Source organism: Tiliqua scincoides, chromosome 3, assembly GCF_035046505.1.
Source record: "Tiliqua scincoides isolate rTilSci1 chromosome 3, rTilSci1.hap2, whole genome shotgun sequence".
NCBI classification, from domain to species: Eukaryota; Metazoa; Chordata; class Lepidosauria; order Squamata; family Scincidae; genus Tiliqua; species Tiliqua scincoides.
The window spans coordinates 29,489,033-29,515,308 of NC_089823.1; the positions used below are offsets into that span (position 1 = coordinate 29,489,033).

The following is a 26,276-nucleotide window of genomic DNA, read 5'->3' on the forward strand; positions in this document are numbered from 1 at the left end:
TTCGTTTCAAGTCTTGTTTATAGTTTTAAATCCATAGATGTACTCAGTCATAATCCAAGTGGTTAGTTCCAGAATTAGTGGATGCACTCATCCCAAGTGCCATCATAGTTCTGTGGTCATTAAACACAGTACTACAATATTTGGCATTTGTGAAACCTCACAATAAATTTAAGCCAAAATCTAAATCAAAGAGAGTAAGAAATAGATGCTTGTATTTCTAGCAAATGAACTGTGTATTAGATACAGATATGAAGGTAGATATTTAAATACATGAGATGCATTGCACTCCACCACAGGGCAGCAAGATTAACTTCTGAATAATAAGCTTCTCAGTTAAATCTGTTTACAGTCCTACAAGAAATAAGAAGTGCAACAATAAAAGCTTTTATGCAGAGTCCAGCTTTTTCCTTAAGTGAGGATTCAGCCTTATTAGAACAAAATAAATCAGTTCCTACAACCTGGCTAGATGCCAACCACAAGTGCAAGTTCAGCTTACCAAAGTAGGTAAGGATTTTGCCAATACCAGTGAAATCCACAATTTTAAAGAGTTTGCTTAACTTCTACTAGCACATAAATAATGTATATGTAAATCTTTGGTGTAAGAGTTTGGAACTAATTTTGCATTTAACGAAAGTTGTATGTTAAAAGCTCTTGGTGTTTAGAAAGAGCTTATTTGCTTAGCCAGTTTTTGTAGTGCTCAAGTAGTGCATAAAGCTTAATCAGGCAGTTCTGATTCAGCAACCATTTAAATATAATTAAATTTGTTATTCTAATATTTTGTGTCAATAAATATTGTTACAAAAATAGTCCTGCTGTACATAATACTAAATTCTAACTTTCCACTTCCATTTGAAAAAGTCATTTAAGCCATTTTCTTGTGGAATTGGAAGCTCTTGCAAATGCATTTCTCTTATCGAGATCTTGCAGCAATACCTGGAACATTCATTTTAGAAGACACTAGATTTTAATTTTGATGAATTAGCTTATGAGTGTTAAGTATTAGAAAAATAAACATATTTCTAAATAGTTCGCTCCTTTAAAGTAAATTACACCATATGTTAAGGCATTGGAAAATTCACATAGTATCTTCAGTGTCCATCTTTTTTTTCCTTCTTTTCGGTAATTTTATATTCATCCAGCACCGCGTGGCCCGTTTCCTTTGCAGTTTTCTTCACCATGGCTTTGATTCCAATGTTGTCAATATTGAACGCTGTCACACCAACGTTGATGGCAGAACTCATGGCATCATCTGTGGCATGGCCAGCATTATCCCCATACCTTAATGTAAGTAAAAAACATGTCGACTGAGATTATCTTTCTTGAATAAGGAAAATTGTTGTTTAATCCTTATTCCAAAATGGCCAATCAGCATTCATTTCAAGCACTGAAAGCAAGAAGACTGATTCATCTTGAAATATTTCTAGTAATATTTTGTGACACCGAAGAGGGATGATTAAATGTAGTCTTAACTTTACAGGGCTAATTGGCCTGAATTTTTATTTCTGTTTTCTCCTCAACTTCAAAAGAATCTTTGTAGCCTTCACTACAGCTTCCAAAGTTATGCTTATATGGTAGTGAAAGCTTAAAAAGTATAAACATAAATTACTGAATTTGCTGTAAGTTGATATATAGGTCTTGAGAGAACTTTTACCATCCTAAGCATAGACATAGAAGAAGAAAACCTGATTTTCAAGCTCAGTGATGACCTGTATAAATACCAAAATCCACATGAAAAAGCAGAACTTGGTACTATATCCTTTAAGTATTCCAATATTTGCCTTTTAACATAGCAGCCATATATTATTTGCTAATCAGAGCAAATCTGATCCAAGTAACATGATAGTAAAAAAAGTGATTGTTTCATAAATCCCATTAGTACCAATTTTAGAAGGCAATAGAACAGACTCACAAGTAACAGAAAGAAGAGCATTTACACCATCTCTCACACCATACTACAGTGGCCAGTAGTTTGAACCAAGACATTGATATTTTGTGGGAGAATATAATTTCATTTCAAAAATACAGTTCCAAAACAAGGATTACGATTCAGGTATTTTAAATACGTACTTCACATAACATTGGCACTGCATCTAACTCCAAACAAGGGTTAATGGTACTGAAAGTTATGGGGAACTGCATCAAGTAGAATTAGGGCAGAGCAAAGGCCTTGCCTCTGCTGCTGGGCTAAGAAGCACCACGGGAGGAGGACCGGTTCAGTCTATATTTGGCAGAGGGAGGGCAACTGTCCTTATTTGTCCATTCAAAATGTCTTTTCCAGTGGCTAGATGCTCGTGTTTTGTTTTCTTTAAAGGGTAGTTCCCTGTCCCGCAGAACTCACCAGTGGTTCCACCTATCTTCTGATACAAGCCACTCTGTGAAAAGCAGCATATAATAATTTAGCAAAACATCTAATCTACCAGCAAAGAGTTTAATGAACTTCAGTCTGAGTATCTTTATAGTGATTTTTCAAGTGCTTGCACAAGCTATTTCATCAAGTGAGACTACTTAATATTCTTGCAGATAGACTGCCTTTCCCAGTATATTATGTCATTTTTCCAAGGAGTCCAAGAAATTGATAGTTATGAGAAGCTATGCTGTAAAGAGATTAAGCAGTAGAATCCCCTGTAGTAGCACAGTTTACTAGACTGCAGGCACCTGCCAGATTCCATGGATTTAGTTATTCACAACTCTGCGCCCTGTCCCGTGCCCATTACCATTTAGATCCTTACTGCTGTGAAAACATTCTCTCTTTTACAGGTTGTCCTATATTTGCAAGCTTAATAGTGTGCAGGCAGGCTTCAGGCAGCCTGAATGCTTGAAGAGATTCATCTGATTGAGTTTCTTCAAGCATTCAGGCTGCCTGCAGCCTGCCTGAACCCACTTCAAGCTTGCATGCTTATTATCAACTGGTAAAAGGAAGAACATTTTTGCAGCAGTAAAGATCTAAACAACATTAATGGGTCTGAGGGGGGCATGGAGATAAGGTTCCTCCATAACTGTGGGAGATCCCTGAAGATATGGGGGGCATCCCTGTATAGACCTCTTCAGATAGCCACAGATATGTTTCTCCACATATTCCTGTATGAGCAGGAGCAACAGCAGGAGAATGAGTCACTTACAGAAGCCCAACTCCTACAGTCACATAACGGTCCCTGTCTCTTTCCTTCCCATGATCAGCATTTGTTGTTACAGAGAACCACCATAGGAAGAAATGGGAGGGGGTTGTCCCCTTCATTAAGACATCACGTGTGTGGCTGGGGCTGAGGATCATACTCTCCATGTACAGGAACTCATGGGAGAAAAAAATCTGAAGAAGGCTTCTATGTCAAGTTCATTTGTCACAGCCTGCTGCAGTTGTGTGTTGGTTATTACAGGTGTCTGAGGCCACTCTAAATAAATAGCCAAATTTTGGAGCTAATGTTAGAAATTTTAGGGGTTAACCTAACTTCTCTCAGAGGAGGAACATTAGGAAAAAACATGACTCGTGTTTTCTGTTAAAAACAAGGTAGAAAATGTCAAGATGACCTGCAGAGAAAAACATGTGTGTCATAGCTTTCCCAAAAAGAACATTCCAGGGTGTTGTGAAATCAAAGTTGCAAGCCAGAACTTCTATACATGGCTCCCAGTGAGGGCTAGAGCCATGCACCAGTATGCCAAATAAGGAGAGGGAAGTGACATGAATATCACATGGGTCACTTGTTTTTCATAGAGTACAAGTATAGGAGTTTTGGGTGTGGTTTGGGGAAGAAATCAAAGATCCACCATGGGGTAACTTAAAACCTGTATCCATCCAAATCTATTCTTAATCTGTAAATAGCATGTAAATAAATTTTCTATATGCTTATAAAGAAGTCTATGTCTGCTTAGCAATTTGACCCAGAGACCAAGTCCCAAAAATCTCTCTATCAGTTGGCTGACCCAGATGGGACTCTGGTTGTTCTCTGCTAAGCAGTTAGGAAAAAACAAGCAACTTAAATTGGAAAAGACATGGGATACAGGTTCTCCCTGTACATGATGATTTCTCCCCTGATTGCACATGATGTCTAATGGTGTGAGTGGTGCAAGCAGGTAAGTATGTGTTTAAGTGTTGTCTAAGTGTCTGTCTGTCTGGTCGACCAGAGTGAAGTGCAGTGGAGCTGCAGTAGAGTTGCTGCATGAGGGTGTGGACCTCAAAGTAAGTACAGGGTACAGAAGTACAGTAATGTACAAGGTACCTACCACAAGGAAGAAAGAGTACAATAGGAGCAGGTGTCCTTGTCCTGGGTACCTTGTCCTTGGTACCTTAAGTAAACCTTGTTGGGTAAATAAGGGCCCTTGGGGACAAGTGTGTATATCCCCGGTGACTGTCTGGGTAAGACAGGTTCCAGTTCTGGGTGGCCAGAACTGCGGTGAAACAGGTAAAAAAACAAACAAACAAACATTGTCTAGACCCTTGTGTGTGGTAGACATACCTGTGGGAAAGTTAGTAAGCAATCTTTAATTAGTGCTCACTGTCCTTTTAGAGAAAGAGTTTAAATTTGTAAATATTAGAGTGACTCAAGCAGTTTCTGTAGTTAAAAATTCGCTTTAGCAGCATATCAACTTGGCAGTTCTCCTAAAAATAGTCAGTGAATCTGCTTCCTGTCTAAGGCTGTGTTGTTTTAAGCTAAAGTGAGTTAATAGTTTTAACAGAGCTGTGTGCTTTTATGTGCTGGTTTAAAAAGAATATGGGCCAAAGTAAGAATTTAGGAGGAGCGAATACGAGGAAAGTTAAGAAAAAAATTAAAAGGACACTGTGCCCATTGTTGATTCAACAATGAAATCTAACAGAAGTTAGTACCTGAAGTAGTAAGGCTGTCGTGGCATGAAGAGAAGAGAGGTAAGATTGTATTGTAAGTGCTTTCAGTGTTGGAAACCTCGGAATGGAGGGAAGTCTGAAGTAAGTATAAAATGTTTAATTCTTTTGCATGTACATTAGAGCTGTAAATTATAAGCATGTGTAATGTGAAATATGCTATTTATAAGTGCAGATGTGTATAGAGTGAGTAATGTGTTTGGATTGTTTGAAGTCCATGGACATGTGTGAAGTGTGAGAATGAGAGTAATAAAGTAAATATAATATATGCTATAGTATTATGAAGTGCTCTTTGTCAAAGTTCTTCCCTCACAGGAATTGCTAATTGTTATGCAAACGTTAGTAAGCGTCACTTCCAAAGTGACTGTGAACTTAAGTAATGAACTCATTATGATTTTGACTCTATGCTGCCTGTTTATTTCATGTTTCTGTGTTTCATGTTGTCTATCACATGTGTCTTATCTCCTATTGTCTAAATAGGGTATGTAAACTTCTTTAATTCCTCTAGTTGCAATTAGTGCTTCTAGTTGACTGGTGAAGTCAGCTAACGGCAGTGATTTTTTTTTACAGTGGAGTGAAGTCACTCCAGTTTTCAGCCTGGCCAGGCGAGGGAAATCTGAGTTTCCCTAGTTTATACATGTTTTTAGAACTTTAAAAAGTCACTTTCTTTACAGTTTCCTTTACAGTTTCCTTAAAACTTTCCTGAGTTTTTTCAGTTTAAATGTTAAAAGAAAGAAATTCCTGCTTGTGCTTGTGCTTGTGCTAAAATTGTCTGTCTGAGAGTTCACCAGTTGTTTAGCAATTTCCCAGACTAGTTGCGTAAGCTCCCTGTTGCAGCTATTTTTAACTATGGTCTGCTCAGTTCGGGTAAGAATTTTTCTTTTCTGCGCAGTCTATAATTTATTCAATGTTTAATCTTGAATGTACGCCAGTGTGCATGTCATAAGTAATGCTGTCCAGCCATAACTTTGTACTCAAAAAATTGAAAAGATTTTACTTGCAAGTAAAATAATGCTTGAAATGATTTTTTTAAAGGCTGCACCTCAAGGTACTAGTCCACAAAGAGGATTTTAGTAGCTTGCTGAACGGCAAGGCAAGATTCTGAACTTATGTTCCCAATAAACAATAAACCAACATGGCAAAAGGATTTTTACTTGTTGAGTACCTGAGTTGCAAGAAGTTGTAAGAGCAGCAGTTGATGGAGTGTCTAAAACCCTTGAGGACAAAGTCTTCCCTCAGTAAAGCTAAAAGCAAGTTGCAAAGCTATCCCCTTGGTTTCCCCTTCCCATTGGAGGTCTACAGTTGCATTCCAGTCTGGTAGGTTCCTAGCAGTCTACGGAAGTGCCACCTTGTCACCTTCTGTGGGTTGTAGGTTCCTTGCAGCTAGGAATACAAGCCCTTCTGTGTTGTTAAGTTACTTTGGGTCAAGCTTTGCAATGCTGCTAAGTCTAAACCGTACATATTCATAACACCCTCCTCTGCTGACTGAACCTGAATGAATCTCATAGTTGTTTGCAGTGCTGCAATAAGATCTGTCTTGTTTTCACCCTGGAACGCAGACTGTTGTAGCCCCTGCCTGCTTTGCAAGTGGCTGTATCTCTTCTGGCTTTCCTACAACCGTGATCTTGGGTAGGAAGTGTCAGTGTTACTTAGCTATGTTGCTGGGTGGGTGATGGTGCTAGTTTCCTTTCTTCCTATGCTAGATACATCTTTGTACCTAGCCTAGTTACTAATAGGATTTAGAGCTGCAGTGCATGCCAGTGAGTCTGTATTCTAGAAGAGCCTGATGTGCAATTGCACACCTCTTTGTAGTGAAGTATCCACATTTTGATGGAAAAAATGCTAGTCCCCTAAAGTTAGTTAGCTTGGCTAGCTCAGCTGATGTTTCTCAGTCCCAACCTCTGCCCTGTTATTTCTGTGCCAGAACTGTCCCCTCATACCCCGGTCCTCAGACCCAGATTTTTCTACAGCGTCGCTGTTATAGGTACAGCAGCAGCCAGAGCTGTGGTAGTAGATTGCTAGCAAGTTCTTGTAGAGGGCCTTGCTGTAAGGATGAGGCAGTAGCCCAGCTAGAGTGCGATTAATGTAACATTGTGCAAGTGGGCTGTACAGTAATATGCCTGAGTGTGCAGAAACTCGGAATGACATAAGAATCCAAAATCCCAACAAGATCCCTGCAAAGAGCAGGATGGCCCCAAAGGTGACCCCACCAAAAGGAGGTTGAAGAGTCCCACCAGTAGATTCTAGACTGGGACCATCATCGCACATGCCCAGCTGTCCAGAGACCCTTGTAGCTCCAAAGCCCTTTCTTAGCATAAGGAGAAAGTGGCAGCGAAGAGACCTCTGGAACGCCTTTGTGCTCCAGGAACCCTGAATCGATCCTTTCAGAGCGTGTGTCTAATTCCATGGCAGCTTCTTTTTTAGCTGCACTCCGAACCTGAGTTCTGTACCCAGTCCCCAAAAATAGTCCTACTTCCTTTCTTATCCCTTGGAATTTTTATCCCTTGATTTCTAAATTGTGTTTCTGTTGTGTGTATCCTTGCTGAATCAGCCCCACATCTAGTCTTTGCTAGTTGCTCAGGTGCTGATTTCAGAAGGGGTGAATTAATTTGTGTGCATTTAAATAAGAAAGCTAATGTTGCAAAATGCAAGGCTCAAATAGTTTGTATGTTTAGTTACTACTATAGCAACCTTCAGTCTTGAAAGACTATGATATCGCATTCTGAAGGGTAGTTCTAAAACAGTGTCTAGTGTGACCAAAAAGCCAATTCGGGAGTGGCTGTCTCTTTCACACTGGGAGCAAGTGTAGTCTGTCCTTGGTCTGTCTCCCTAGTTATAAGTCTTCCTTCTTTGTCTTTTTGCCTCAGTCTGTTGGCAAAGTGTCTCTTCAAACTGAGAGAGGCCATGCTGTGTAGCCTGTCTCCAAGCGGGCCACTTGGAGGCCAGGGTTTCCTGTGTTAAAGTCTATTCCTAAAGTTTTAAATCCCTTTTGCAATTTCTATCAAAAGTTACCTTTGTGTTGAAAGTGCACAACAGTATAAATATGTGTTAACAGTGTCTGTGTAAGCTAACTACAGGAAATTTTTTTGAAGCACATTCAAATTGTAAATTAAAATAATAATTAAAAAAGTAATAATCTCTTGAAGAAAAAATTTCCTTGCTATGCTACTTTATTGTCATCTTAAAGTTCAAATTGTAACCCCTTCCAGTTCTCTTCTGGTACCAGGGTAGCCTATTCTATTAGTGTGCCACTGTGCTGTTATGTTGTTTATGATGCTGCCATCAGAAGGACGCTTCTGCTGGCAGTATAAAGTTGATTAAGTATTACATGAAGTAATTAATTTTGCTGTAATTTGCCATTTGGCATATGTGTGTTTTCGTTAGTATTTTCTTTTATTATCTACCATGTATAATAACATGCTTATCAAGTATATGTAAAAGAAGGTTAAAGAAAATTTGCAAATGCAGGAGCAAGGTGATTTGAGTAAATAATCCTTAAAATAATGGGAAAAAAAAAAGAACCTCAACGTTCCAAGTTTTATAATCTAAGTTCTGTGCTGAAGTTCTAGGAAATAAGCCAAAAGTTTCTGGGAAGTTGACCAAAATCGTTCAAAGAAAAAAAAAAAATAAGTTCCTTTTCGTTTCAAGGTTTAAACTAAAGCCTGCAAAGCCATACAAAAACAAGTGAAATGTTTTCTGTCTTTTGATAATTTGTCAAATTTGTTGTTTTGTATACAAACTTGTTAATTTGTATAGAGCTTATTCTTTTCCAAGTAAACCAAGTGCTTATGTTTAAGGAAATAATCATAAAGCGTGGAAGCTATCCATTTAGAATGAACTACTACCTGCACACAAAAGAAAAAAATAAAATAGACTTTGTGACTTTGTTTAGAAAAAAGAATTACTAAAACAGTTAATGTCCTATAGAGCAATATTTTGAACTTTTCCAATAAACTATTTTAAAACATAGACTTTTCCAAAAGATTTCTTAATAGACTCTTTCTTTAATAATTATAACTGTGTTTATATTTTGTTGTGATGTAATGTTCTGCGAAATGTTTTTTACTGTTCCAACATTTTTCACATTTCATATTTCATAATTGTTCATTATATTGATTTGTATTATGTTTTGCAATGTTGTTGTTTTCTTATTGATGAATGAATGTGTAAGAGTTAAGTTGTATGAGGAATGCCTGAAGTGTAACCAAATTGTTATTGTTTGATTTTAATCAATCAAAAGAGCAATAAGAAGAAAATAAGCTAAAAAGACATAAACATAGTTAACCTATTGCACACCTATTACACCTAGTTAAAAGTAATGAAATCCAAAGACACTGCAAGTGTGGGTAAATGTAAGTAAAAGGGGAAGCTCTTAAGACGTGTTTCCCTATTTCCCAGAGAGAAGTGTTTTGCAAGACATTCCTTATTAGTTAAGTGTAAGTAAAGTAATTAAAGTCTAGCTGTAGTAAGACATAACTAGTATAACCTAAGTTTTAAAAAGTTAAGCTATACAAAGGTATAAGTTTCTTTTCATAAAGTCCTATAAGGTTTTTTCTAAAGTTAGTAAACACAGAGTATCTCTACATAAGAAAGCATTTTCATATAGCTTTAGTTAAGTACACTATTCACAAATAAAGTGGTCTGTCCTTAGTATTATTTAAAGTTAAAAAATGGATTTGCAAAGTCTAAAGTACTTCTTTTACAGAATATTACTCTTTTAAAGAGTTGTATAGTGTGCATTTAAGCATTGTGTCGGCCATAAAATAAGCTAGCTTCTAACTAAGGCACTAGTCTAAAGACAACTTATGTCTAAAGAGACTTGGGTTGGCTTAGATAACAAGGCCTTTAAAGTATAAGCAGCCATAGATGCACAGCATCAAGTAACACGGATGCTCGTTGCATAAGCAAAATCTGCATAGTCTAACAAATGTAAAAGTACTACGAACTCAAATATTAAAATTACATATTGATTCACTAAAGATATTGCACTTTATGCAAGGAAACATGTGTTTAAACATATATCTCAGTTACTGCTATTAATAGCAGCTTTGCTGTTACAAGAGACTTCCTAAAAGTTGCGTTGTATTCTTTAAGCTACATCATTAATATAGCAACTCTCTTTCTTGCTATAGTTTCTGTCATCATGACCAGTTCTCTTTCACAGTTAGTCTCCCAAGTATCAAAAATGTACCTTTCCAAGGCAATGCAAGACACTAGAGTTAGTAAGGCTTCAATACCAAAGAGTTAAGGTGTACTTAAGAAAGTATAGTTAAAACTCATTGTTTTAGTTAAATATACATACAGCTGCATACAAAGGCCTAGCAAAGGAGTTCAACCAAACACATATGTCCCTAAATCAGTAGTATAAAAGTGTGACCAAGATAAACACCGAGATGTTTATTTTGGTCAAGAAAAAAACGAAGGATTGTTAGAAATTTTAGGGGTTAACCTAACTTCTCTCAGAGGAGGAACATTAGGAAAAAACATGACTCGTGTTTTCTGTTAAAAACAAGGTAGAAAATGTCAAGATGACCTGCAGAGAAAAACATGTGTGTCATAGCTTTCCCAAAAAGAACATTCCAGGGTGTTGTGAAATCAAAGTTGCAAGCCAGAACTTCCATACATGGCTCCCAGTGAGGGCTAGAGCCATGCACCAGTATGCCAAATAAGGAGAGGGAAGTGACATGAATATCACATGGGTCACTTGTTTTTCATAAAGTACAAGTATAGGAGTTTTGGGTATAGTTTGGGGAAGAAATCAAAGATCCACCATGGGGTAACTTAAAACCTGTATCCATCCAAATCTATTCTTAATCTGTAAATAGCATGTAAATAAATTTTCTATATGCTTATAAAGAAGTCTATGTCTGCTTAGCAATTTGACCCAGAGACCAAGTCCCAAAAATCTCTCTATCACTAACACAGTTTTTTCCAGGCTGTACATCAAGTCACAGTAACTACTATCTATATTTACACAACTGTCCCACATTAAAAAAAGAGGACACACAAACAGTGAAGTCAGACACATGAGCTGCCCGATATCAGAACTGCAGTGTGAATTATGGATGTGGATCACTACACATCCATTTGTATTGTCATCTGCTAAGCAAACCGATACACACAGCTAATTTGAAGTGTATTCTTCTTGAAGGCAAGAGATTTTTGATATGCAATCTTTTCAAGCTCAAGGGCCACATTGTTCATCTAGCAATCAAAAGATGGTGTCATACATAGATAAGAGATGGGGTGAATCCTCAAAACAGAGATTAATTGTAGATAACTGCAAGTTACTTATGGCTTTTCACGCTTAGTAGCAACTGAAAGGTGATCTCCATTTTTCCTATATTTAAATCTAAAATAAGAAGAAAGATGAATATGAGTTGAAGTGTAACACAAAAAAGGAATCTTTCACCCCTTCCAGCGAGAGAAACATCTCAGCAAACTGAAGCCTATTGTAGCACAAAAGGATGCAGCATGGACTTCTTCAAAATAGCAAAAACCCAGTAAGACCTTGATAAGTCATCTTGATGGAATGAGAAAATATTTCTAAAAATCATTTAACTTGGCACGACATCTCCCTCCCCCTCATGTCTGCTGCAAACATTTATGTATTCTGTTACAAAAAAACTTATTTCATTGCTTTTCTTCAGCCTATAAAAACCTATTTGTTTGAAAAGCTTTCAGAAGACTACCCACGAAAACAGCAATTTTCAACCACTGTGCCTTGCCACACTAGCGTGCTGCAAATGGTCTGCAGGTGTGCTGTGGGAGTTTGGGGAAGGATCAGATATTAGTAGGACCATTGGGGGATGTGGACCCCTGGCCAGCAGTGCAGTGTGATTGTCAATTGGCAAAAAACCGATGGTATGCCTTGACAATTTTAGAGCCTTCTCAGTGTGTCATAAGATGAAAAAGATTGAAAAATAACTGCATTAAACTAAAGACAGGTCTGCTTCCATTGTTACACACAAATTCTAGTCTACCTTGGCATTCTTATTAGCAGTGCTCCCTTACAAAAGGCTGATCACCTGAACCCAATTCTCACCATGAGAGACTAAAAAGATGGCTAATCACAAAGCTGCCCTAACATTGTGCACAGGATCTCTGCATCACTTCCTGAAGACACCCAAGACATCCATCTCATTTAAGTGCCACTTATACTTGAAGGAAGTGCCATAAAAAGCCTCAGCCATTGATGTCTCTTCTGAATTTCTTTTTCAGTGTGGAAACCACATACAGTCATGGGGTGGGGGGGGGGCAGGGAAAGAATCACTTAAAATTGTAAAACACTGCCATTTATGCAAACTGGACTTTCAACACATTTCACCCCTCATATGCGCATAAATCTATATTCAAGATTTGGAAAAGGATATGCATGCCTATGGTGAAACGTAAAATATAAAGTGGTTAACATTTATTCTGTGATATGATCAGAGTTAAAGAATGTCATGCTACTGTACTGACTGCTAACAAGAAGTGGGCCATTACTCCAGGGCTAGATGCAACAGCAGCAGTTTTGCATGCTTAACCCATTTCTGCTCAGCCCACAGGTGTACACGTTTGGTCCCTGTTGTGTATATGCAACATTGGGCAGAAATGGCTTAACAGCAGAAGGGTATGTGAGTTTAACCCTACCCACCACTTCTCTGCAGCAGCTTTTCTCCCTCCAGGTACTTCTCTCAGGCACCCAAACACCCAGGGAGAGGGGTTGCCAAGGAGGTAAGCTGCAGCTTCACAGGTGGTCCATACTCTTCACTTGCATGCTTTTCTGCTGTTAAAACTGATGAGCAGTTCCATATTTAGACATATAGGAATGCCAACACCCTGTCTAGTTTGGCTCCGGCCTTATCGTATAAGATTTGTTGGAACTCATGAAGTATCAGTTGCCTAACATAGGAACAGATAATCAAAATGTATTGTGAAACAGAGGGGGGAAGTTAACTTACTTGTGCTTTACAGTCTGAACCGTCTCTTTGGATACATTTTTAGCAATGCATTTTGCAGCACTTTCCAAACCCTGCCATATTGTTGAAAACCCTGTAAAACAAAGAGCCAGCTTATTGGAACCAAAGGTAGGGGAAAATGTTTATTGTAACTTACATGGCATAATGAATGAGTTACTTTTATTTTACCTTGAACTCCACTTGCTGCAACCACCAGAGCACCATCAAAGGTAGACTTTCCATCTTTGTCCTTCTTAAGGGATTCTGGAACGAGTTTGCTTCCATGCTTCTTGACATGAGGGGCTAATTCTCTTCCAACACAGCTTGCTATAGAGCACACACCTTCCACTAAAACAGAAAGCATGACTTAAATTGACTTTTTTTTGGTTGTGCTGTGTGCATCAAATATACTTCTGAGCGATAAAATCAGCAAATTCATTCCCACTGACAGTTTTACACGGGGAAGCAATTGTGGGTGCTGTCGGTTCAAGAAGTATCTCCATTGGCTCTTACGGCAATCCAGATAATGAAGGCTTCTGAAAAATGTCAACAGAACGGATCCTGTCCTATTGCACTCAAATGCTTCTAACACTAAAAAAAGTTCCCATCTGAAAAAGCATCAGGATGAACAGAGATTCCCCTTTCACTTCCATCTGACATTCACATTACCCAATTTAAACTGCAAATGCTCAAGGGAACATCTGAGGTGGGACAGGAGATCAAGGAGACATTTTAGTTAAATTTCTGTTTCAGACACTAATTGAAAACAGTTTAATTGGTTTTCTCAGAGGAGCTAGAGAGTCTGCAAACCTCAGTTTCAGAGTCAAAGTCTTGGAATGCAATTGCCGATTACTGAAGGTTCTCATGAAAACTTGGCCCCTTGGAAGACACATTCAGTCACTTAAAAATGTGACGTTGTCTTTGCTGTGCATCATGTCTTGCAGACATTTTGTTTTCTGTCTATAGAAGATGGTGGAGAAGAATTCATCTCAGACTTTGACCAGGAATATCTGGATTTAAATCCCTGTGCAGCCATGAAGCTCACACACAGCCCAATCCTATCCCCCTCCCCCGCCAGCATAACTAGCACTGCACCAGCAGAAGCTGCTTTACAGCAGTTGCAAAGCAGCCTCGGCCAACATACGAAGAGGGTCAACTGGTGGAGAGGTTGGAGCGGCCTCCTGTGCACTAGCAGACTCAGAGACCCACCGGAGCAGATAAGCCTGCATAGGGGGTTGGAGGGAGGCAGAAAGGGAGTTGAATGGGGTGGTAACGCAGTGGGGAGGAGGCTTAAAATATATGCATTAAGATATACATTTGTAACCAAATATCTGCCATACTGTGGCTATTTCACAAATGATTGGGTGAGATAAATAAAAACTGCCATTACTTTGCTGGAACCTGGATAAGTAGCTAAATGATCTCATGGCAACAGATCTACTCCCTATAGTTTCATGTTCATCATACTCATGCAGACTGATTGTGGAGTACCTTTTCTAAAGGGACCAATAGCAGCTTTGTTTGATTTAAAAGCAATGAGATCACATCAAATGGTTTCTTGCCTCTTAAAAAGGAAACAAAAGGTCAGATTAAGATATGAATTTCTTAATACTTCGGAATTTACTCTGCACTTGAATGCTAGGGCTTAGCAAGAGAGATCAGTGTAGATTCAGAAAGATTAGTCTTCTTATCTGGATCCTGCACATCAGAAAACTAAGCAAAGAAGAGCCATCAGTGGAATGAAGGAACTTCTTGGTTCAAGTGCAGAGCATGTTCCAAGGCGGTACATCATTTGGACGCACACCTCTTACCCAATAACTGGCTGACTTTCACAGCTCCTCCTGTAGCTTGCTTTGCTACGTGTAGACCTTTTGATACAGTTGGACTGACTTCCACAGGTTTTTCCTCTGGCTGGAGGTGCTCTCGTAGCTTAGCAGCACCTTTGTGGATTGCTTTTCCTGTAAATTCTGCTCCTTTGACCAGGCCCCAGCTCACCCAGGATGCTCCTTAAGAAAAGCAAGAATTCATGCAGTAGCGTCACCAACACCTTGGGCAGCATTTCCTTCTTCACTCCAGATCGGTTTAGTACATAAGAAAACAGGGTGTGCATGCTCAAATCTACATAGCAACTCCTTCCCCCAACATCTCAACTGAGCACAATCTCTTTTTTCCACTGAGAACAGTGGAAAAGTCAAATTATCTGCCTTGAGGGGGCAAAATGAAGTGGCACGAGATACAAGATGGACGATTCCACCATGTTACTTGCCCACAAAGCCCCATTTGAGCTAGGTTCTGGCCACCTCTCAGAGGCTACTCTGACCATGATATACTGAGAAATGTTCTCATTTCCTGAGAACAGAGCACCACAGCACTTTTACAGTCTTCTCTCCAAGTTCTTTAGAGTTAAGAAAGGCAGTGGCAGTAATGCCAGCTTCCTTACTGCTGGGAAACAGGAACATTGCACCATCACTCCCAGCTTTATGAGACTATGAAAGCTGCAACAGAATCCTGATATTTCTTTTGCCTTAGGGAACAAGAGGCACAGCTGTGCGGTACAAGGGCATGCTGCATCTCCCATGGTTAATAGGCCAAGAGAGACTGCATTGCCTAATGATGAAGACACTGAATTGTGTGCCCCCTTCACACTGTCACATGCTCATTCTGGCCCAAGACCAATACAACAGCAAATGCTCTAAAAAATGCATGTGTAGCAAATACCTAATTGCACACATGGTCTACACTGTGTGGTTACATTAGTATTTGCCACATTCTGCAGAATTAGGCTGTAATACTGATCTGTAGTACTTTAGACTGAAAGTTATAATGGGTATCATATTATTGAATGCTCTCTCACAACAACCCAATCTAATAATGTTAAATAGGATTCTTGTATTCAATACGTGTAGAGAGCATTCAAGAACAACATCCACATCCATCAACAATGAGATAGAGTTCTACCACCTCAGTCTGCATAAGGTACCTGGAACCAATCTATACAGCTAATTTATCTCTTTTCCCACCCTCACATCATTCAAATCCCAAAAGATGAAAATGGCTTCAGTTCCATGTACCTCAAAGGTCACATCCCATACACTCTAGATTTGCACCGCCAGTGCAGGCATAAAAATGTGCTCAGAAGCTCCTGCACATGGTTATGGAAGATCCTGGAAATTTGGCAAAATGAAACTTCTCCTGTATATAGAAACCCAAATCATTTTATTTTCAGGTTGCCACTTGGTTTCTAGGCATTAACTTGGCATATTTTAATTATCTTATCCAAATAGGGGCAGAGGAACCCTTGTTCTAACACAGCACAGGTTCTCCCCAGAGAATTTGGGAGTTTCATAAACAATTCACAAGCAGCCTAAGTAGGTTATAATGCAAGTGATGCAAACCTAACACACTGTCTATTAGAACTAATCCCATTAACAAAACATTCTATGAAGCAGCAAACAGTTCTATTGACAGGCTGGCACTCTGACAGTGGTGGTGGATGGTAGGCCTGCTATTTATAGAATCAATCTAATCTAGCATTGTCGTTTCATCTTCTCCCACTCTAGTGTCTGGAAATGAAATGTACTATTTTTTAGAGAACTCGGACTGTACACATCTCAGACAAACTCCAAATTATTGCAGAAGTTGTACGAATGAGTGATTTGTCAGCCATTAATGACCAAAAATAATAATTTGCCAAAGTGGAGAGATTCTGCATGTATAGTACAAGCTTTGAGGGTACCTGATAAGATTCCATGGGCTACTTTCTCACTCCAGTCAGGTAGTTCTCTCTGTCTCCCTTCAGGCTCTGGCTGAATATGTACAGTCTGGGCGAGGTTAATCATGTCACTTGAAGCCTCTGCTGGCTAAAAGATGAAATACATATTAAAGAAAGTATCACAGCAAGAGCAAAAGTCAAGACAAAGCAATTCAATGTTAAAACACATTTCTATTTAGATTGCCATTGATGTAGGGTTGGGGAACTTTTGTACTGTTTTTGGTTTTAAATGTTTTATGTTTGCCTTTATTGCTACTGTTGATGGTTGTCTTATTGTTTTATCAACATTTATGGCTGCTTTTTTTATTCTGTGCAGCTATATTTTTATGTTTATATATTTTATTTTAACTGCTTTTCATGCTTTTATGACTTTTGTGCTGCTGCCCCCAGCTTTTTTATTGCTGCACTGTTTGTTTGATTTTTTGTAAGACGCCTTGGGCACACATGGCAGTGGGGGAAATGGTGTAAACATATATCGATCAAGTTATCCTACAGAAAGGAATTTACATTGCCACCATCAAGTGTTCCATTTTGTGCTGCACAGCATATCTACTATGCTTCAATAATCCTTTCACAGATAAAGTGAATATACACAAGTGCATTACTATATATCCACTTCCCAAAATTCCTTAGGCAAGTTTTCCTCAACCAGTGGTACTCTTATCACTGCTGGTACACTAGGTGGTGTCTGGTGATACTCACAGGACCCTCAGACCCCTGCTGCCAAGCAGCAAGACCAGCAAAAACAAGCAGAGGTAGGAGGCTTGGTGGGCAGAGCTCCAGTGTGAACTTTCCATGTGCTTGAAAATGCTCTCCTGTCTGCCCTGAGCCTCTTACTGGTGTTTGGCGCATTGCGTCTGGCCTCCCAATCTAAGTAACTGGCAATGACATCATTGCCAGTTACTCCCGGTAGTACTTCCAATATGTGGACCATGTGAAGTGGTATGGCGGGGAACAGATGTTGAGAAATGCTGCCTTAGGCAATTTTTGTTCAGTTACAGGAAAAGTAACTTGTGAAGTTAAGTTCTCAGTTTTATAGTAAAAAGAAAGTCTGCCTTGCTCCATCCTTACTGGCTTTCCAATGCCAGGACAAGGCAGCCCTTGTCTGAAAGGCTGCCGAGCTATTCCAGTCATGATTTTTCTCTCCTCTGCTACGATTCATGTGGCTACAAGTTCATTTTTATATTGTTTAATGGGTTTGCATTAGCAGCCTTATACTTAAGAAAGTACCTGTAACTGTCTTTAAAAAAAAACAAAAGTGAAAGAGTACTGGTGGGCAATAATACCTCCCCCCATGACTCTCACTAAGTACTGTTTAATGAGTATTAAGTACTCATATTGCACTCTCTCTCATTTTGTTTCCCAGGGAATCAAAGCTGAAAGGACATTGCTTTTTTGGTGGTGGGGAATTAACTTCGCATGTTCCTCTCCTATTCAAAACACAGAAGAGCATTCATTCTTTTTGTTGCTTAGATTTTACAAACTGGTACAGCCAGGAACAGAAGAGCGCAACAAGCCCTTTGTTAAAAAGGAGAGCAACTGTTGACTGCAGATTTTGAGGGGCCAGAGGTTAGACCATAGTTCAAAAATGCAACAATTAAAAAAATTAAGAGAAGGATATTGAACATTAATTTCAGTATTGTTATACCATTTTGACCCTAATAATGTTACAGAAGACAGAACCTTTTCCCTCCACAGAAGGATTTAACTGAAAGGAAAAAGCAGAACATTCCTGCATCAATATGCATGTATTTGAACAAAGCAAATATGAGTTTTTCCTTAAAGTGCTCCATGTGACCCTACTGTGTACATTTCCTATAACACTACTTAATAGTTAAAAATAGCCAACACTTATGCAAACAACAGGAACCAAATATAAATGACTCACACGTATCTATCATGTATTAATCTCCTATAAACTACTTAAGTGAGTCACTGTGAAACAGAAATAGGTATCTGGTAACAGAGCAAAGTTCAACTGATAGGACTAGCATATCGAGTGACAGCTGTTGGGTATATCTTTCAAAATATGCTTAAAGACTTCTGAACTGGGTTCTCCACAGTTCACAAAATTAAGCTCTGTACTATTTATTGCCAGCCTGAGAAGCTTCTAAACATTAGTTAAGACACTATGCTATAACTGGTTGTATCCAAATTCTTGACAATGGCTATTTGCTCAGAATTTTTGATAGAACTAGAGCTTTTTTGAGAGCTCTAGTCACAATCTTTATGAATGATGAACAAAGCAGCTTACACAGCAAATATGTGAAAAAGCCACAGTTCTTCAGAACTACTTGACTAAAATATGCAACTTGTCACTAAAAACAACCACGGTGCCAGAGGATTGGCAGATAGCAAATGTCATGCCGATCTTTTAAAAGGGAAGGAGAGGGACCCGGGAAACTATAGGCCGGTCAGCCTAACACCTATTCCGGGTAAGATGTTGGAATGCCTCATCAAAGATAGAATCTCAAAACACATAGACGAACAGGACTTGTTGAGGGAGAATCAGCATGGCTTCTGTAAGGGTAAGTCTTGCCTCATGAACCTTATAGAATTCTTTGAAAAGGTCAACAGGCATGTGGATGCAGGATAACCCATGGATGTTATATACCTAGACTTTCAGAAGGCGTTCAACACGGTCCCTCACCAAAGGCTACTGAAAAAACTTCACAGTCAGGGAATTAGAGGGCAGGTCCTCTCATGGATTGGGAACTGGTTGAAGACCAGGAAACAAAGAGTGGGTGTCAATGGACAATTTTCACAATGGAGAGAGGTGAAAAGCGGTGTGCCCCAAGGATCTGTCCTGGAACCAGTGCTCTTCAACATGTTCATAAATGACCTGGAGACAGGGGTGAACAGCGAGTTGGCTAAGTTTGCATACAACACCAAGCTGTTCTGAGTGGTGAAGACCAGAAGCGATTGTGAGGAAAACTCTAGAAGGATCTCTCCAAACTGGCAGAATGGGTAGCAAAAAGGAAGATGCGTTTCAATGTAAGTAAGTGTGAAGTCATGCACATTGGGGCAAAAAATCAAAACTTCACAAATAGGTTAATGGGTTCTGAGCTGTCTGTGACAGATCCGAAGAGGGATCTTGGGGTGGTAGTGGACAGCTTGATGAAAGTGTCAACCCAATATGCAGCGGCAGTAAAGAAGGCCAATTCTATGCTTGGGATCATTAGAAAAGGTATTGAGAACAAAATGGCTAATGTTATAATGCTGTTGTACGAAGTGATGGTAAAGGCACACCTGGAGTACTGTGTCTAGTTCTGGTCACCACCACATCTCAAAAAAGACATAGTGGAAATGGAAAAGGTGCAAAGGAGAACGACTACTGGGCTGGGGCACCTTCCTTATGAGGAAAGGCTACAGTGTTCAGCCTAGAAAAGAAGCGCCTGAGGGGGGACATGATTGAGACATACAAAATTATGCAGGTGTTGGAAAGATTTTTCAGATTCTTTTCACTGACGCAATGCCAAACAGTCACAGAGCTTTAAAAAGGGTTTGGAGTCTTTATTTCTACAATAGTAAGTGAGTTACACAAGCCAATTGATTCAGTTTGGATACAAGTGTTCACTCTAGTTTCCCATCCTGTTTCCCAAAGAACCACACCCAGAAAATCACATTAAATAATGTGGAATAAACAAGTTACCCATGTGACACTGTATGTCACTTCCACCTCCTTATTGGGCATACTATGACAGGTTTGGTGCATGGTCCCAGCTCTAATTAGGAGGTCATTCTGCTCTGCATCCCAAAATATTCCTGGCCCACAACTTTGGTTATACAAGATCCTGGAATTTTCCCTTTGGGAAAGTTATGATCTACATGTTCTGCATCATTATCTCTTTAGGTCACTTTGACATAATGACCCTCCTATCCTGTTTTTGAGGGGAACAACAGTCATTCTCTTGGCTCATTATTAATAAACTCAATAATTTCAGTTATTTTTCTCAAACTAGAGAAGAAAAGTTAGCCCTCTAAAATCTCCATCACAGGGAATGGACAGAGTGGATAGAGAGATGCTCTTTACAATCTCACACAACACCAGAACCAGGGGACATTCACTAAAATTGAGTGTTGGGAGAGACAAAAGAAAATATTTCTTTACTCAGCGTGTGGTTGGTCTGTGGAACTCCCTACCACAGGATGTGGTGATGGCATCTGGCCTAGATGCCTTTAAAAGGGGACTGGACAAGTTTCTGGAGGAAAAATCCATTACGGGTGACAAACCATGATGTGTATGTGCAACCTCCTGATTTTGGGCTATGAAATGGGCTATGTCAGAATGCCAGATGCAAGGGAGGGCACCAGGATGCAGGTCTCTTGTTGTCTTGTGTGCTCCCTGAGGCATTTGGTGGGCCACTGTGAGATACAGGAAGCTGGACTAGAGGGGCCTATAGCCTGATCCAGAGGGGCTGTTCTTATGTTCTTACTGCACTATACTTCAGTATCAGTCACACAGCGTCACTGCTGAGTAATTAAAAGCTCTTGAGTTGACCATATTAAAATGTTAAAAAAGTATTTACAGGAACAGAAACTGGCAACAGCCTTGTGCCATTCAGCTTGTCTGCCTTTTTTTTTAAATGCCACTTTTCCATAAATTATATCTATTCCAAAAGACAACAGAACTAGCTTCCAGTTTAGAGCTGATTGCTATTCACTCATGGTAATTTTAGAGGAAATAAACACACCTCTTTGGGGGTCTCTCTCTAGATCTAGGTCCTCCAACTTGTCTATTCCATGCCTATTTAGATACCTCAAATATCTCCTCTAATTGCATGGCATACTTGTGCATCTTGCCCAACAATAACTCTCCAAATTCCCATTTCAGCAATATGCTCAGGAGATTAATATTTTAGCATTCATTAGCTCTGATGGGAGTAATTGGTGGTTAGTTAGTGGTGGCTTATACTGGACATCTTACAATGAATATATTTCCCATATGACGAAACAAAGGCAATGTCTTAAATTCAACATGCTAACTTAGTACAAGTTTGCCACCAGCTTAAAAGATATAGCCCTAAAGTTTACCTTGGTACTGAGGTCAGATCTCTGTTTTAACAGATCCTCAAAAAGCTCTTTGTGAGATCTTGAGTATCCTGATGGTAACCCTATTCCCTCATGGGATCCTGGAACCTGTGATACCACATCAAGCACAATAGATTCACATATCTGAAGGCTCAACAAAATCTGTTCTGTACCGTTGCACAGTAACAGGCTATCACCAGTGCATGCAAGTGAATTCATGCATTAGCACTGACCTCCACAAGTGTGTAAAAACAAATCAACAAGTAATTGCAAGTTCAGGTTCTTCATCATATGGCCAGTTCTCCAAAACATTACATAAATACTACTGTTCTTTCTGAAGAGATTCAACATACTAAAATAACAGTTCTTACTTTTCTCTAGACCCACTTTAATGCCATTAAAAGTTTGCATTTATAACAGAAAGTTCACTCTCTCTGACTTCTACCAGACTTGCTTAAGGAGAACGTTGTCTAGAATATCCTTCAGAGGGACTAAAAACTAGAGCAAGGAGAAGGGCTATAGTTTATGGTAAGGCACAAGTGCTATATGCAGAAGGTCCCAGATTCATTCCCTTGCATTTTCAGATAGGGTTAATTATGTCATTAACTTCTGGGAAAGTCATATAAGCCCCATCTTTCCTGTCCTCCACAGTACCATGTTGAAGCTTCTTTTCAGTCAAGTTCCGAGTTTTATCAGACTTCATCTGAGCAATGTTCTACATTCTGAAGGGAACAATCTGGCATTGGCGTTGCTGAAGTTCATTTGTTGTGCTCCATGAACCAAGTAACCCAGGCCATTTAACAACTCACCAGAGTCACCCCATGAAATCTGTGCACTGTTTTAGGTCACTCTACTGGATACTGCAATCCCGGCATTTACCTGCAGTCGAAGATCAGACATCTGCTTTAGCAGGTCATCAAACAATTCTCTGTCAGCCGCTGGAAGTTCTGAAGATAACACAACTCCCACATAGGATCCTGACACCTGCGACATCATGTCAGGGAACATGTAGACGCCAGTGCTGCAGGACAGAACAGGTGACTGGTTGCACATAAGAGGATATAGCCAGTCACAAACCTGAAAGAGAGAAGTCCAAACAAACATTTTGAATTGAAAGCTGTTCTTGACAAAGGAATAAAACATGGGTCATTAGAGAGAAGCATTTTCAGTTTAATATCAGACAGTCAGGGAATCAGGTGCAGTTGCATGCAAACAAATCTAATCGTTGAACACTGTATCACTGCTCTACAGCTTTGATGCAGTGCTGTCAGAGGCACTGTGTCAACACTATTTTCAGACTTTTATAGCTTCAAAAGCACTTAGTACCATGCTGTAGTTAAGATTCCTTGCATCTTGAAGGCCCACAGTCAGCGCTGGCATACAAGTTCTGAATCAAACTAACATGATGGCTATCAGGACTAATGGCAAACAGACGACCTGGGATGGTAGCTTCAGCCTGTTCTTGATAGGGTTGCACTCCTCTTGAAGGGGCAGCTTTGCAGCTTGGCAGTGCTCCTAAACCTGGGAGAACCAGGTGGTAGCAGTGGCCAAAAGCACATTTGCCAAGGTTTGACTGGTGTGCCAGCTCTGCCCTTTCCTGAAGTCAGCAGATCTGGCCACAGTGATCCATGCCCTAGTCCAGGGGTGTCCAGAGTTTTTGGCAGGAGGGCTACATCGTCTCTCTGACACTGTGTCAGCGGTCAGGGGAAAAAAAGAATTAATTTACATTTAAAATTTGAATAAATTTACATAAGTTTGCATAAACGAATGTATTAAAGATGAACTCATATGAATGAATGAAGGTCTTGCAATAGCTCAAGGCCTATAAAAGGCCTTGCACAAAGCAAGGCTGTCCTGTCCTTTGCTGCCACTGCTGCATCACAGATGTGAAACAACAAGCAGTGGAGGGAGCCCTCATCCCACAGCTTGCGCGAGACATTGAACAGTCGCCCTCATGCTGAGAGCTGTTGCGTCAGGCCAGTGTGCGCTCCAACAAATCTCCAGAGGGCCAGAGGTTCATTGGAGACTGGGGGCTCCTGGAGGGCCACAATGAGAGGCCTCGAGGGCCGCAAGTGGCGCCAGGGCCGGGGTTTGGGTACCCCTGCCCTAGTCAAAGCACATTTGTATTGTAACAAACTTCTTGGGCTGTGCTTGAGGATGGTTTGGAAACTCCAGCTGATGCCAAATGCAAGAGCCAAGGTCCTAGTGGGGTCCCACTAGTCTGACAACATTACACAGATTATATATGTTTTTAGGTTTTCATGGCCAGCAATAACCCAACAATTTAACATATATTTAATTGGGTGAGAAGACCATGGTTGTGTCAAAGAGTTAGAATCCATGATGTTAAAAAAGTCTGTTTTGTTCTATTTTTTCAGAACTTAATCAGGGAAAATGCACCTAGACAGGACACATTACTAGAGAGAAAGCCAGAAACAGCTGTTAAAAAATCAGTACCTTCCAGGTGCTTAGAGTTCCATTTTACTGCTGCATTCTTAAAGCAATCTCAGGCTAATCACAGTATTCTATCTCTGTTAGAACCCTTTTCCGTATTAAGCTCTTTAATGTCTGTTTTTTTTAGGACTGGATACCAGGCATTGCCAATATGTGGAGCCTCTTTTCTAACTTGGGAAGACCTTTGCCATTAAACAGAGAACAGGAAGTTGACATGCCTTGGAATGGTGGAATTTAGCCTTTGGATATCTGATGTCTACAGTGATTGTAGGATGAAATGTTGCTTTTAATTCATCAAACAAAACTAGTTGTTTTGGAATTTTATGGCCAGTGTACTCAGAGATTTTAACTATGAGTGCTGTTGCCTCCAGCTATCATAATCTGAAAACCTATATGATAAAATGTATGTTGGCCTACTATTTAACTCTTGCTCAGAATGTCCAGCCTGCTCAGTTGGAGAGTAATTTTAAGCAGGTGATGAAATTACTACTTTACTTGGCTCTCTATGGATGCTGCTTGATTTTTTGTTTGTGGTGTTATATGGTTTATGTTCTTGTTTTTTATTGTATGGTTTTAAAACTACAATAAGCCGAGAGAACAGAAAGGTGGAATTAAATAATAAAACTGAATGGGAAGCATTTTCTTGTTTAAAGAGCATCTTCAACACTAGGCTCAATGCCTGGAAGCACTTTTTCATATCAGTGGTTTACTCTTAAATACCACTAAAGCTAACAAAAATACACATGCCAGGAGGCCCTTAGGGGACCTGCCCAATATCTTTACAATACTGTGGTTATATAACAAACAGAAACCTAGACGTTACCTGAAGAAAAGCAGGGGGACGATTCTGGGCTGCTGCTTCATCAGTATCCAAGAACTTCACAATGCGAAGGTACCCAGGATACGAAGGAGCACTAACTTGTCCATCAGGCGTCACATAGAATATCTGCACCCCATGGGGAATGAGGATCAATTCATCCGCATCTACTCCAAAATTCTGCATAGGAGGTGGCTCTGTGTGCTGTGTGTAGTAGTCACTTCCAACAGACGAGACCTCCCCAGAGTCCGTACCATATGAGACAGTATAGTGTCCATCAGTGGCCTCAGGGGTATAAGCAGGGGGTGCTTCATTGGACAAAGCCTGAGCTATTGAAGATGGACTTGTCACAGCCAGCTGCCCTTGAGTTGTAGCTGCACCAGCTGCAAGTGGCTGAGAAGGTGGTACCAGTGAAGTTGGTAAGGGAGGTCTCTCTGGTCTGTCTTTGGGAGGAATTGCTGGATATAATTTGGGCATCTCTGTAGGGGGATGCACTGCAGTGGTATGAGGCTGTGTGTGCTCATTCAGAATGCTCAGTCGAGTATTAACATTTTGAAGAGTCTCTCTCATTTTCTGCTGCATTTGCCTGGCAGAATCCCACTTGGCCCCTGTGCACCGAGGGCCCTGGGATGGAATGCTTATTCCCTTGAGCAAGTGGTCAAGTCCCTGCCTGTAATAACCCCTCGCCTCTTCCTTCTGTCCCAACTCATCGGTATTCAGGCCTTTGTTAACAAACACAAAAGCTTTCTTGAATTCTTCTTCAATTGTCTTCAAATGGGTATCTTCTTGCATCGCCAGATTTTGTTCTTGCTCCATTATTGCAAATTGGAACACAGCATGAATGTATCTGGAGACACAAAGCAGAAAGAGAGAACACTTCCATTAGAAGATATACACTCAATTTTCTTTATCTGTTAGGTTCCTGGAAAGCCCAGTAGCTACTGAATCTGTGGAAAGGGAGTCATTGATCCTATGGGATCAATGGGGTTAAGGGGAAGGGATAACTACCCCGCCAGGAGCAGAGACCCTCAGAATGGCACCCACACAGATAGCTTTAAAATGGCCTTGGGAAGCTTCAAAATAGCATTCTGAAGTTATCCATGCCATTTTGAAGCTTCCCAAGGCCATTTTAAAGCTATCTGTGGCCACCATTTTGAAGGCTGGCATTCGGAATGCAGCAGGGACCTTCAAAATGGCATGGATAGCTTTAAAATGCTCCCTGAGACTAGTGCGGAGACCTTCAAACATTGCCTACAAATAGCTTCAGGGAAGCTGCAGATAGCTTCAGGATGGCCATGGATGCCACAGACAGCTAAGAAAAGACTGTGGATCAAGCAAGGTAAGCTGCACTCCTGTCCCTGTGGATAAGTGAATTCGTGTAAACTGAGTGTGTGTGTAATGAGGATTGACAGTACATGCTATATG

At 40.0% G+C, this 26,276-nt stretch overlaps 1 protein-coding gene across 2 annotated transcripts in view; it reads right to left on the reverse strand.

Annotated features, from left to right (window-relative positions):
• SPART (spartin) overlaps window positions 1–26,276 on the reverse strand; it is a 28,862-nt gene continuing 2,586 nt past the window's right edge. The window contains exons 2-9 of one of the 2 annotated variants that reach the window (XM_066620479.1): window positions 24,858–25,698; window positions 22,460–22,657; window positions 21,584–21,688; window positions 16,514–16,637; window positions 14,589–14,783; window positions 12,967–13,125; window positions 12,781–12,871; window positions 1–1,278 (exon numbers count right to left, since the gene is read on the reverse strand). In XM_066620479.1, coding sequence (XP_066476576.1) covers window positions 1,089–1,278; window positions 12,781–12,871; window positions 12,967–13,125; window positions 14,589–14,783; window positions 16,514–16,637; window positions 21,584–21,688; window positions 22,460–22,657; window positions 24,858–25,667 — 1,872 coding nt within the window. In that variant the 5' untranslated portion in view covers window positions 25,668–25,698 and the 3' untranslated portion in view covers window positions 1–1,088. The remainder of the gene's footprint in view (window positions 1,279–12,780; window positions 12,872–12,966; window positions 13,126–14,588; window positions 14,784–16,513; window positions 16,638–21,583; window positions 21,689–22,459; window positions 22,658–24,857; window positions 25,699–26,276) is intronic. The other variant, XM_066620480.1, reaches the window with a different exon arrangement.